This window comes from Hemitrygon akajei, chromosome 5 (assembly GCF_048418815.1).
Source record: "Hemitrygon akajei chromosome 5, sHemAka1.3, whole genome shotgun sequence".
Taxonomy (NCBI): Eukaryota; Metazoa; Chordata; class Chondrichthyes; order Myliobatiformes; family Dasyatidae; genus Hemitrygon; species Hemitrygon akajei.
In genome coordinates, this window is record NC_133128.1 from 174,330,806 (window position 1) to 174,345,125 (window position 14,320).

The window sequence follows — 14,320 nt, forward strand, 5'->3', positions numbered from 1 at the left end:
AGACCACATACAAGACTAGTGGAAAACGGTGTGTTTTACATGCAGGCTTTGTATCCTCTAACAAATGTGCAAATGAACACAAAGCCCTAACTACAGAGTAGTTCATTGCAGGGAATTTTCAAGAATGATATGTTTGTTGTTGCGAGTGTTTTTTTTTCTATTTTGATTAAATTCAGGTAGCCTGAGTTTTGGTAACATAAGTTATTAATATTACATGTTCTGTAACTGCATACTTTGTATTCTGTTTCATAAATGACTTTTTTCCCCCTGGTTGTTAGACTTCCAATATTGGCATCTGATTTACTAATAACAAAATGGCAGTTTACATCATTAAGGGATAGCAACACAAACAATGTTATCAGCAGCTGCAAGCTGCCTGCAGATTTTCAAGCCACATCATGCAGAACCATATGTAGGTGTCGGCTCTTGTTCATGGGTAATAAATGGTTTATCCTCGGCTTCCAATTATGGCAGCAAATAGATGCTCAGTGTGACAAAATGAAAATGGTGTTTAGATGCCGAGTTGCTAGATTGCAGCAAATGGCTGCAACCTATGGTTAATGTTGTAACACTAATGAATTCTGAGAATTAATTTTCAGCTCAGGAAGCCTGTTGAAGCCAGCCAGAATGTCAAACAAGATAAGAGACTCAGTGTCACTAGAGTTTGGGTTTTTGTTTTCTGCTGGTGGAGAATTGTTTCTGACCTCATAAATTAGAGGTGATAGGATGCAATACATCGTAAGATGACTGCCAATGTTGAGTATAAACAAAACAAATTAATAGTTACTTACCATATAACTTAAACATACAAATGCAGTTTTCTTTTAGTTAGAGCCCTTACAAATATTTTTCAAAAATGTTTGAAATGAAAACCATTTTTTTGCCAATCACTGAATATGAAGTGTAACTAGTAAAATGCGTAAGTAGCAGATGAATATAAATTCATTAAATTTGTCACCTATTTAAATAAAACTGCTGAAAATGAGCCCTCAGATGTCCATATGATAAATACTAGTTATAGCGTTCAGTAATAGACAGCTGTTAAATTAATTAGAAGATGATAAATTTCTCTGGGTGGACCTGTTGATTCTTTTATCAAATAGATGGAAAAGGTGGAAACATCACGTTTTGTTTGCACTTTTACCAGCAAGCTGCAATAAATAATGAGAACACACAGCATCCTGCAAACCCTGCTTACATCATTGCCAGGAAAATGCTGGTCTAAGACATGAGGTAGTGCCAACCAGTGCACAACCAGTGGCTGGTGTGATCATACAGGATTATGAAGAACCTCCTTGGAGAATAAGATGTTAGACCAATTGAAAAATTGGGCTAAACGAAGGGACAACAAGTGGCTTATCCTTCACTGGTAGAATCATTGTTCAAGGAATGATGTTCTTGCACTCATTCAGTGGTAGGCGAAACTTGATAAATAATATGAGTCAAATTTGTTTTTATATCAGAGCTTGTTTCATATGCCTTTGTTTAACTTTACACTATTTCCTGAAATAGAAAGCAGGAGTTACTCGTCAGAATAATTGTGTCAGAAGTAAAGGTAGAATTGTTCACATACAGTACATCGTATTTATAATTTAAATGCAGATTTTACTTGGAGGTTATTTTTTATAATAGTTGTGGGAGGAGATGACTTTACTATTTTAAGCGGTGCCAGACGATATTTTAAAGTAGTCATATATCAGCTATATAACATAAATTTTATTTACTGAATACAAAAGAAGACTAGCCTTAAGTAAGGAAATGCCAATGTTCCAGACTATTGATCCTAGTTGAAATTTCAAAGCTAGGGTAATTTCTTTGGCATTTGATATTTTTGCTTTTTTTAAATTCTGTCATTTTACGCTCAGTGGCACAATCTTAGTCCATATAAATTCATCATTGTACCTTACAAAATGTTAAAATAGTAAAGTGACATCCTTTCTATAATTTTTGCAGGTTTTTGAAATGTTTTTGGCTTATTTAGAAACAGTTAAATATCAAGAAACATACTGTATGATCAGATAATGTACAATTTTGTATTCCATGTTTTTAGTGTGAGTAAGCATTTGAATGACCTGATTGCCATTGCATGGATAACACAGCATTTTAGCCACATGCTTGTTCAGGCATTTAATATCATTTTATGCCACTTTTTTCAGATGCCTGATTAAAGATTTTGAAGAACGTCCTTCAGTTGAATATTTATTGGACCACCCATTTATAAAGCCAGCTCATAGAAAAGGTGTAAAGCTGCAGCAGCAGCTAGCTAATCTGATCAAAGTACAGCAAGAAGAATGTTCGGCGAAAACTAGGTATGATACTATACTGTTAATGGGCTGGTCTTAGATAAGATACTTCAAAATGGTCAGTAGTATTTGAAAATAATTTGTAATTGAACAATGATTCATAATCAAGTCATAAAAGCATGTTGTAAAGTAATTGATAAGATTGTATTTTTATTACAGTATAGTCTGTCAGTGGTAGAAAAAATATTTTCCAGTTAAAGCTTTATACAGTAGTAACTTGCACCATTGAGTGCATATAGAATAAAGATCATCATAGTGAAGTTGTTCTTGGAACCTCCTTTCTTTTTATTCTCACAAGAAAAATATGAAAAAAAATCCACGCAGTAGTTCAAAAGTTAGGACCACAAATGCAGGGGCACCATGGTAGCATTGTAGTTAGCGCGATGCCATTACAGCTCAGGGTGTTCTGGAGTTTGGAGTTCAATTCTGGTGCCATTCTGTAAGGAGTCTGTGTACATCCTTCCCATGGAATGCGAGAGTTCCCCCAGATGCTCCGATTTACTCCCACAGTGCAAAGACGTATGGGGTAGTTTAATTGGTCTTTTTTAGATTGTCCCGGGATTAGGTTAATCGTGGTTGTGGGGTTGCTGGGGTGACATGGCTCAAAGAGCTGGAAGGGCCAACTCCACTCTGTATGGCTAAATAATAAATTGTATGCAGTTTGCAACAGCCAGTCAATGAAGAACTTAATCTTTTTCCTTCGACAACATTTTATCATTTGAGCTTCACGTGTTATATTTTTTAAAAGCACTTTATATAATTTAAATCATAGCATATACAAATTTACTAATTGTTATTGGTCCAAATGAAACAACAGCATTAATTAAGCATACTTCCACATTGTGAAATATTCTTATCTCCATTATCTATTATGTAGTTATCATCCATAACAATATTTTGCATTACTAAGTTTTTTACAAGAATGCACTCTGTTTGTAATACGAGGCATCGATATGTATCCTTGTTTTATTGAATAATATTTTCAGTTTGTGTTGCAATATTTGGAATTGGCCAGTGAGTGGCAGGATACAGCTGAGTATAACGGTTTTCCACTGAGATCACTTTAATACTTGGTGTTCTTAACTCACTGGCTCAAAGGTAATTTTGCAGCCCCTATGTGAACACTTTAGTTATGAGACTGCAACCACATAATTTAGTAATGCCTGAGCAATGCTTGGACAGGGCCAGGTACCACCGAATGGCTCTTGCATACACCACAAACTTTCTTTTGCATGCTTGGCAAAGGCAAATTATAAACCAATCAGAATTGGGTTTATCATCAAAGACAAATGTGAGATTTGTTGTTTTGCAGCAGCAATACAGTCCAGGACATAAAGTTTATATTTACTTATAAATTACAAAAAAAAAGTAATGCAAAGACGAGCAATGTGGTGGTGTCCCTGGGTTTATGGACCATTCAGACGTCCGATGGCGGAGGGGAAGAAGCTGTTCTCAAACGTTGAGAGTGGGTCTTCAGGCCCCAGAATCTCCTCCTCGATGGTTGTAGTGTGAAGAGGCAGTGTCCTGGATGGTGAGCATTTTGATGATGGATGCCGTCTTCTCTCGAAGATGTCCTCGATGGTGGAGAGAGAAGGTTGAGCCCATGATGGAACTGGCTAAGTCTACAACCCTCTGCAGCCTTACGTGATCCTGTGCATTGGAGGCTCCATACCAGGCTGGGATGCAAATCTGGGAATATTAATAGCGATACATGAAGTGTACTGGGGTAAACGGGGAGTTGGGTGTGGACGTGGTGAAGAACTGAACTGGAGAAGCAAGAAGCCAGATTGCCAGGAATGCCAGGTATTATGTTGTGGTCATCACTGAATTCTGGCTCAAGGATGGTTGTAGTTGGAAGCTGAATGTCCAAGGTTACACATTATATCGGAGGGATAGGAAGATAGGCAGAGGAAGTGGTGTGACTCTACTGGTAAAGAATGGCATCAAATTAGTAGAAAGATGTGACAGAAAGATAGGTTCAGAAGATGTTGAATCTTTGTGGGTTGAGTTAAGAAACTGCAAGGGTAAAAGGACATTGATGGCAGTTATATACAGGCCTCCCAACAGTGGCTGGGAGGTGGACCAGAGATTACAACAGTAAATAGAAAAGGCAAGTCAAAAGGGCAATGTTATGGGAGATTTTAACATGCAGGTCGATTGGGAAAATCAGGTTGGTAATCAATCTCAAGAGAGTGAGTTTGTTGAATGCCTAAGAGATGGCTTTTTAGAGCAGTTTGTCACTGAGCCTACTGGGAGATCAGCTATACTGCATTGTGTGGAATGTAATGAACCAGAGGTGATTAGGGAGCTTAAGGTAAAAGAACCCTTAGGAACCAGTGATCACAATATGATTGAGTTCAGCTTGAAATTTGATAGGGAGAAAGTAAAGTCTGACATAGCAGTATTTCAGTGCTGTAAGGGAAATTACAGTGGTATGAGAGAAGAGCTGGCCAAAGTCATTTGGAAGGAGCTACTGGCGGGGATATCAGCAGAGCAGCAATGGCATGTGTTTCTGGGGAAAATGAGGAAGGAGCAGGACATATGTATTTCAAAAATGAAGAAATACTCAAATGGCAAAATAGTACACCCATGGCTAACAAAGGAAGTCAAAGCTATTGTAAAAGCAAAAGAAAGGACACACAAGAAAGCAAAAATTAAGGGGAAGACAGAGGATTGTGAAGTTTTTAGAAACCTACAGAGAGCAACTACAAAATCGTTAGAAGGAAAAAGATGAAATGGGAAAGCAAGCTAGCAAATAATATCAAAGTGGATTGTAAAAGTTTTTTTCAAGTATGTTAAAAATAAAAGAGAAATGAGAGTGAACATAAGACCACTAGAAAATGAGGCAGGAGAAATAATAACGGGGTACAAGGAGATGACTAATGACCTAAATAAGTATTCTTCATCAGTCTTCACTGTGGAAGACTGCAGTATACCTGATGTTGTAGTGTGTGAAGGAAGACAAGTGGGTGCAGTTACTATTACAAGAGAGAAGGTGCTCAAAAAGCTGAAAGATCTAAAGGTACATAAGTCATCCGGACCAGGTGAACTGCACCCTAGGGTTCTGAAAGAGGTAGCATTAGAAATTGTGGTATTAGAAATGATCTTTCAAAAAATCATTGGACTCTAGCATGGTGCCAAAGGACTGGAAAACTGCAAATGTCACTCCACTCTTTGAGAAAGGAGGAAGGCAGCAGAAAGGTAATTATAGACCAGTTAGCCTGACCTCAGTGATTGGGAAGAGGTTAGAGTCAATTGTTAAGGATGAGGTGATGGAGTACTTGGTGATACAGGACAAGATGGTACAAAGTCAGCATGGTTTCCTTCAGGGAAAATCCTGCCTGACGAACCTATTGGAATTCTTTGAAGAGATTACAAGTAGGATAGATAAAGAAGATGCAGTGAATGTTGTATATTTGGACTTTCAGTAGGCCTTTGACAAGGTGCCACACATGAGGCTGCTTACCAAGTTAAGAACCCATGATATTAAAGGAAAGTTACTAACATGGTTAGAGTATCGGCTGATTGGTAGGAAGCAGCGAGTGGGAATAAAAGGATCCTATTCTGGTTGGCTGCCAGTGTCAAGTGGAGTTCCACAGAGGTTGGTGTTGGGACCACTTCTTTTTATGTTGTATTTAAATGATGGGATAGATGGCTTTGTTGCCAAGTTTACAGATGATACGAAGATTGCTGGAAGGGCAGTTAATGTTGAGGACACAGGTAGGATGCAGAAGGACTAAGACAGATTAGGAGAATGGGCAGCTGAAATACAATGTTGGAAAATGCATGATCATGCCCTTTTGGTAGTAGAAATAAATATGCAGACTATTTTCTAAATGGGGAGAAAATCCAAAAACCTGAGATAGAATAGAACATAGAACAGTACAGCACATTACAGGCCCTTCGGCCCACAATGTTGTGCCGACCCTCAAACCCTGCCTCCCATATAACCCCCCACCTTAAATTCCTCCATATATCTGTCTAGTAGTCTCTTAAACTTCACTAGTGTATCTGCCTCCACCACTGACTCAGGCAGATGCAAGAGGACTTGGGAGTACTTGTGCAGAACACACTGAAGATTAACTTGCAGGTAGAATTGGTGGTGAGGAAGACAAATGCCATGTTAGCATTCATTTCAAGAGGCATAGAATATAAGAGCAAGGATGTGATGCTGAGGCTTTATAAGGCACTGACGAGGCCTCACCTTGAATATTGTGAACAGTTTTGGGGTCCTCATCTTAAAAAAGATGTGCTGGCATTGGAGAGAGTTCAGAGGAGGTTCAGAAGGATGATTCCAGGAATGAACGGGTTAGCATATGAGGAATGTTTGATGGCTGTGGGTCTGTACTCGCTGGAATTCAGAAGGATGAGGTCGGATCTCATTGAAACCTTTTGAATGTTGATGTGGAAAGGATGTTTCCCATGGTGGGGGAGTCTAGGACAAGAGGACACAGCCTCAGGATAGAGGGGTGTCCTTTCAAAACAGAGATATGGAGAAATTTCTTTAGCCAAAGGGTGGTGAATTTGTGGAATTCATTGCCACATGCAGTTGTGGAGGCCAGGTAGTTCGGTGTATTTAAGGTGGCGATTGATAGGTTCTTGATTGAACATGGCATCAAAGATTATGGGGAGAAGGCTAGGACTGGGGTTGAGGAGGGAAAAAAAGGATCAGCCATGATTGAATGGCGGAGCAGACTCATTGGGCCAGATGGCCTAATTCTGCAGATAAAATATGATGTAGGGAAGTGAATTTTCATGCACTTTGGTAGAAGCAATGCCACCCTAGGCTATTTTCTAAATGGGTAGCGAATTCCGAGAATGTAGGTGCCAAGGGGACTTCGGAGTCCTAAAGGTTAACTTGCAGATTGAGTCTGCAGTAGGGAAGGTGAACGCAATGTTAGCATTGATTTCCAGAGGACAAGGGTATAAAAGCAAGAATGCAATGCTGAGGCCTTATAAGGCATTGCTTAGCATACACCTGGAGTATTATGAGCAGTTTTGGGCTCCATATCTAAGAAAGTGCAAACATTGGAGAGAGTCTAGAGGAGGTTTACAAGAATGACACCGGGAATGAAAAAGTTAACTTATGAGGACCAGTTGATGGTTCTGGGCCTGTACTAGGTAGAGTTTAGGAGAATGAGTGGGATCTCATTGAAACCTACTGAATATTAAAAGGTGCAAGATGGAGTAGATGTAGAGAGGATGTTTCTTATTATGGAAGACTCTCAGACCAGAGGTAACAACTGCAGATTAGAAGAATGGTCTTTTAGAACAGAGATGAGGAGGGAGTTCTTTAGCCAAGAGGATGGTGAATCTGTGAAATTCATTGCCACAGACAGCTATGGAGGCCAAGTCATTGGGTATATTTAAAGCGAAGGCTGATAGGTCCTTGATGTGTTAGGGCACAAAGGTTACGGAGAGAAGGCAAGAAGAATACATTGAGAGGGAAAATCAATGAGCCACAGTTGAATGGCAGAGCAGACTTGGTTGGCTGAATGCCCAAATACTGCTTTTTGATGTCTTCTCTTCATGGCCCTTGGGATCTTGTATGTCTTAATAAGATATCACTTCATTCTTCTAACTTTTCTCATCCCAGGAGCAGATCTGGTGAATCTCTTCTGGAGTGCTACTGTATCATTCTTAGGTATGGTATCAGCACTATGTGCAGTAATCCAGCTGTGGTCTTACCAACATTCTTTGCAATTGTAACAAATATTGCCTATTTCTAAACTCCAATCGCTTTATAATACTGACCTACAAGTATGTGAAGCACAAGAGGACAATTAGACTTGAGGCAGGACTGCTCAAGATAAGCAGTGCAAGAAGGTAAGAGAGGTCTGTAATCAATACTTGGCTTTAATGGTCACTTTGCAGAAGCTCAGTCTTATTAGAAATGGCCAGCATTGCTTTGTGAGGGGCAGATTATGCTTCACTAGCCCGATTGAGTTTTTCAAGGAAGCGACAAAACAAATTGATGAATTGAGATTTTTGGATGTGGTGTATGTGGATTTTGGTAATGTGTTTGACAAGGTTCCCCATGGTAGACTCATCTGAAAGTTCATGAGGCATGGGATTCATAGAAGCGAGGCTGAATGGATTTAGAACTGACAGAGGGTGGTAACAGGCGCAATGCAATCTGCCTGGGGGTTGGTGACTCATCTGATCTGGGACCCCCAACCCCAGCTCTTTGTGATTTTGTGAGAAGTGGCAGATGGAGTTAAACCTGGAAAAGTACAAACTTTGGAAGATTGAACTTGAGGGCAGAATACAAGGTTAATAACAGGGTTCTTCGCAGTGTGGGGATTAAAGGGACCTTGGGGACTACATTCATAGATCCCTCAAAGTCGCTGTGCAAGTTGATAGGGTGGTTAAGAAGGTGTATGGTGTGCTGGCCTTCACTAGTCAGAGGACTGAATGGTCCAGCTTCTTCCCACATCCCAAGGACATGCCAGTACGTAAATTGGCTTCTGCAAATTACCTCTAATATAAGTTTATGACGAAAAAGAATTTATCTGGCAAAGAAGGGCATAAAAGAGGGAAAGGGAGATGGAATGCAGGGTGGCAGGGAAATAAGAAGAGGCGGGAAGGGTCCACTTACCATAAGACCGTAAGATAGAGCAGCAGACTTAGACCATTTGGCCTATTGAGTCTGCTCCGCCATTTCATCATGGCGGTCCCACTTACCCCACTCCAATCTCCTGCCTTCTCCCTGCAACCCTTTGGAGGACCTTGACAGAGAAACAAAATACCTAGTGGGAGGAGCCAAGCTGCCTGCCACACCCCTGAATAATTAGACATGCACATGGCACCATTGTAAAGCAAAGTGGCATTGCTGTGCTGTGAGCTGGCATTGACTTCATGGGCTGAATAGCCTCCTCTGCATTGTATTCAGAAAGGAATGTGAAGGAGGTTAAAGGACAGGGATGTTGAAAGAAAACGGGATAGTAGTACAGGGTAGCTTTAACTGTTCATGAAATTGTGCTTCCTGCTGAGGTGCTAAGCCAATGAACAGTGCAATGAACACTGGCTGCATGCTGCAATTATGTCAATCAGCCAGCAGCTCATAGCTGGTGTGTTGTTTCCACTGGAAGCAATTGGCAATTTGTGATTCCTGTGGCCATTTTTAAATGTTTTCCAAATTAGTCTGCAGTATAAATAATTATAATAACCTCAGGGTTTCTTTTTCTGAAGTGTTACTCCAGGTTCTGGTGAGTATTCTCAGGTTTAAATGAGTATTTTTATCTTTTTCGGTGCACATAGATTTTTTTTAAAAAAAGCTTTTATTTTCTTGGATTTTTGGAAAACTAATCAGACTTTCTGCATCCTTACCTAGAATAATTTGCAATCATTCTCTATGGTGAGCTGTGAATTCTGTAAGAAACTGTGTACTTATAAATCAAAGCCACAAGAATGTAATTCAAAATTGATTCTTAAGAAAAATAATTACACATGCATCTGATCAAAAGCCATCTTATACGGTCATAATAAAATCCAGTCTTGTGCCAAATGACCAAAAACTATGAAATCACAAAATAGAGCATAAAGGTACATTGGGACTAAAGATCTTGCTCAGTGATGAAATTTGAATCTAATTAATGGCCTTGACTTAAGCACCCCTCTCTCCTATTTGAGACTTATATCTCTGAATGCATAGATATCTTTCTCTCCGTACCAATCCCAATTTCATCATCAAATTCGCAGATGAGAAGGGTGCTGTTGCAGTCTGGCAGACTGATCTCTACTTTGCTGAGGCCAGGGTGGACCCCCTCAGACACTTCTTCTTACCCCTTGCACAAGACCCCACTGAGGAACATCAGGCCATTGTCTCCTGCACCATCATCAACCTTACTGACTCTGGAGATTCCCATTCACTGACACCAACCTCTTAGTTTCCTTATCCCGTACTGCTCGTTTCTACTTTCTACTCAAGATCCACAAAACTGTCTGTCTGGGAAGGCCATGCCCCACTGAACTCGTGTCCACATGCCTCGACTCCATTTTGTTCCTTTGGTTCAATCCCTTCCTATCTACATCCATGACACTTCATCTGCCCTCAGTCAAGTTCCCTGACCTGATTTTCACTCTGGATGTCCAGTCCCTGTGCACTTCTGTCCCACATCAGAAAGTCCTAAACGCTCTCCACTCCTTTCCAGAGACCTAACCAGTTCCCTTCGACCACCACCCTCTTCCATCTGGTGAAATTGGTTTTCACCCTCAACAATTTCTCTTTTGGCTCCTCCCACTTTCTCTAAACCCAAGGTGTAGCGATGAGCAGCTAAATGGGGCCCCAGCTAAACTTGTCTTTTCTTTAGTTATGTGGAACAGTCCATGTCCCAGCATACACTAGTAATGCTCTTCTCCTATGCTACATCAACAATTGCATTGATGCTGCTTCTTGCAACCTAAGCTAGTCAGTTTACTCAATTTTGCCTCCAACTTCTACCCTGCCCTCAAGTTTACTTGGTCCATTCTGAAACCTCTCTCCAATGGTATCTTTTATATATCTACTGATTTATTTTATAAACATACAGACTCTCACAGCTATGTTGACTATATCTCTTCTCAACCTGTCCCTTGTAAAAATGTTATTTCCTTTTCTCAGCTGCACCTGTTCTCAGTATGAGGTTTTCCATTTCAAAACATCTGAGATGTCATCCTATTCCAGAGATCAGGGTTTTTATTGATGTTGTCCTCACCCGTATCTCCTCCATTTTCCGCTCATCCGCCTTCACCCCATCTTCCCGCCACCAAAACAGAGATAGGGCTCCCTTTGTCCTTACCTACCGCCCCACAAGCCTCTGTAACTGGCACATCAATCCCCATAATTTGCACTATCTACAATAGGATACTGCCACTAAGCATATCTTTGCCTATCCTGCTTTCTATAGGAATCGCTCTCTAAGTGACGCCCTTGTCCGTTCGTCCCCTCCCACTGATCTCCCTCCTGGCACTTATCCCTGCAAGCAGGACAAGTGGTACAACTGCTCTTTACCTCTTCCCTCACCACCATTCACAGCCCCAAGTAGTCCCTCCAATTGAGGTGACACTTCACCGGTGAGTTTCTCACCGTCATCTACTGTATCCTTTGCCCTTGGTGTGGCTTCTGCATCAGTAAGACCTGATATTGATTGGGGCAACACTTCGTTGAACACCTCTGCTTCATCCACCACAAAAGGTGGGATTTCTCAGAGGTTACATAGAAAACTTACAGCACAATACAGGCCCTTTGGCCCACAAAGTTGTGCAGAACAGGTCCCTACCTTAGAAATTACTAGGCTTACCCATAGCCCTCTATTTTTCTAAGCTCCATGTACCTATCCAAAAGTCTCTTAAAATACCCTATCGTATCTGCCTCCACCACCGTTGCCAGCAGCCTATTCCACGCACTCACCACTCTCTGAGTGAAAAACTTACCCCTGACATCTCCTCTGTACCTACTCCCCAGCAACTTACACCTGTGCGCCCTCTTGTGGCAACCATTTCAGCCCTGGGAAAAAAACCTCTGACTATCCATTCGATCATATTTCAATTCTACTTCCCATTCCTAATTTGACATGTTGGTCCATGGCCTACTCTACTGTTATGATAAGGGCTTCTCAGGTTGGAGAAGCTACACCTCATATTGCAGCAACACACACAAAATGCTGGTGGAATGCAGCAGGCCAGGCAGCATCTGTAGGAAGAAGCATTGTCAACGTTTTGGGCCGAGACCCCTCGTCAGGACCTCATATTCCATCTGGGTAGTCTCCAACCTAACACTATAAACATTGATTTCTCTAACTTCCAATGACTTTTCCCCCACCCCCTTCTGTTATTTTTCATTCCCCATTTTCCCCTCTTACTCCTACTCTTCTCCTCCCTTTCTCCATGGTCCACTGTCTTCTCCTATCAGATTCCTCCTTCCTTCTTTACCTCTTCCAACTATCCCCTCCCAGCTTCTTACTTCATTCCTCCTCCCCACCCTCCAACCTACCCTCTCACCTATCAATTGCTAGCTTGAACTCTTTCCCCTCACCCTGCCTCTGCCTTCTGCCTCTTTCCTCTGCAGTCCTGATGAAGGGTTTTGGCCTGAAACATTGACTGTTTATTCCTTGATCGAGATGCTTTGCGGCCCGCAAGGTTCCTCTAGCATTTTGTGTGCATTGCTCTGAGTTTTGGAGGTTAATTTGTGAATGTAATCAACGTTTCATGTCATCTGAAGTGCCAGTTATCGATGGCAACAATGCGTACTACTCTGATTTACAGCTGTAAAATATTCTTAAAACACTTGCAAAGAGGTTTCAATTTGTCCATATTCTGCTTCAACAAGCACAGCATGCCTTTGGTATCTAGTGATAATGCAGAGTACAATAGATATTTGTATATCAACAAGGAATTTATGAAGCACAGCACCTTGTCCAGGGATAGAACTTGGCTAATAAATAATTGTAACAGTGTTTACCTGTTGAGTTTTGGAATCCAACTGAGTTTTGGTTTTTAAAGCAACATGTCTGCCTCACCTTACAGAAGCCATCCAAACATCTGACTGATTTTTCTTTACAGAGCTGACTTGATGAATTTCTGTTGAGGGAAATGTGGCAATTCCTTGAATACTTGATATTGACATTGAAGATTTATTCTAAGTCTCTGTAGAAAATTAAGGGATTAGATAATATTGTCAAATAGACTCAGTAAGGCTGTAATGGAAAAATCTGCAACATGGATGCCTGATTCTGGTAGTTGGTTTCTTATTGTCACATGTATTGAGATACGGTGAAAAGATTTTGTTTGCATGCCATCCAGACAGAATCAACCCCGACATAAGTACATAGAGGTAGTAAGAGCGAAACAGAATGCAGGATATACAACAGAGAAACTGGCAAGAGAACATCTGCAGATGCTGGAAATCCAAGCGACAGACACAAAATGGTGGAGGAACTCAGCAGGTCAGGCAGCATCTATGGAAAGGAGTAAACAGTCAGTGTTTCTGGCCGAGATCCTCAATCATGACTGGAAAACAAACATGAGAGGTTAGAGGTAGAAGATGGGGGGGGCGGGGAGGGAAAGGAAGGTGTACAAAAGGTGGTAGGTGATAAGTGAAACTGCAAGACGGGGAGGGGTGAAGTAAAAAGCTGGGAAGTTGATTGGTGAAAGAGATAAAGGGTTGGAGAAGATGGTGTCTAATAAGAGAGGGTAGAAGACTGTGGAAGAAAGGGAGGGGGAAGAGCACCAGAGGGAGATGATGGGCAGGTAAGGAGATAAGGTGAAAGAGGGAAATGGGAATGGGGAATGTTGAAGCGGGGAAGGGGCAATTACCTGCAGTTCGAGAAATCTATGTTCATAGAGGCTTCCTGGACAGAATATAAGCTGTTGCTCCTCCAACCTGAGTGTGGCTTCATTGTGGCAGTGGAGGAGGCCAGACATTGATGTGTCAGAACGGAAAGTGGAATTGAAATGGGTGGCTACAAGGAAATCCCACTTTCTCTGGCAGATGGAGTATAGTGCTTGGTGAAGTGGTCTCCCAGTCTATGTTGGGTCTCACCAATATACAGGAGGCCACTCCGAGAGCACCAGATACAATTGATGACCCCAACAGACTCAGAGGGGAAGCGCCACCTCACCTGGAAGGACTGTTTGGGGCCCTGAATGGTAATGAGGGAGGAGGTGTCGGGGCAGGTGTAGCACTTGTTTCGCTTGCAAGGATAAGTACCAGGAAGGAGGTCAGTCGAGTGGGATGAGTGACAAGGGAGTCACGTAGAGAACGATCCCTGCAGAAAGTGTAAAGAAAGATGTGCTTGGCGGTGGGAACCCTTTGGAGATGGCAGAAGTTATGGAAAATTGTGTGCTGGATGTAGTGGCTTGTGGGTTGGTAGGTGAGGACAAGAAGGACCCTATCCCTGGTGTGGCAGCAGGAGGATGGGGTGAGGGCAGACCTACATGAAATGGAAGAGATGCGGGTGAGAGCAGCATTGATGGTGGAGGAAGGGAAGCCCCTTGCTTTGAAGAAGGAGGACATCTCATTAGTTCTGGAATGAAAA

General features: G+C 41.6%; 1 protein-coding gene across 2 annotated transcripts in view; it reads left to right on the top strand.

The window, feature by feature from the left end:
- Positions 1-14,320, top strand: part of myo3b (myosin IIIB) — a 464,201-nt gene that overhangs the window by 126,158 nt on the left and 323,723 nt on the right. For both annotated transcript variants that reach the window (XM_073047270.1, XM_073047271.1), the window contains one exon: positions 2,157-2,309. In XM_073047270.1, coding sequence (XP_072903371.1) covers positions 2,157-2,309 — 153 coding nt within the window. The remainder of the gene's footprint in view (positions 1-2,156; positions 2,310-14,320) is intronic.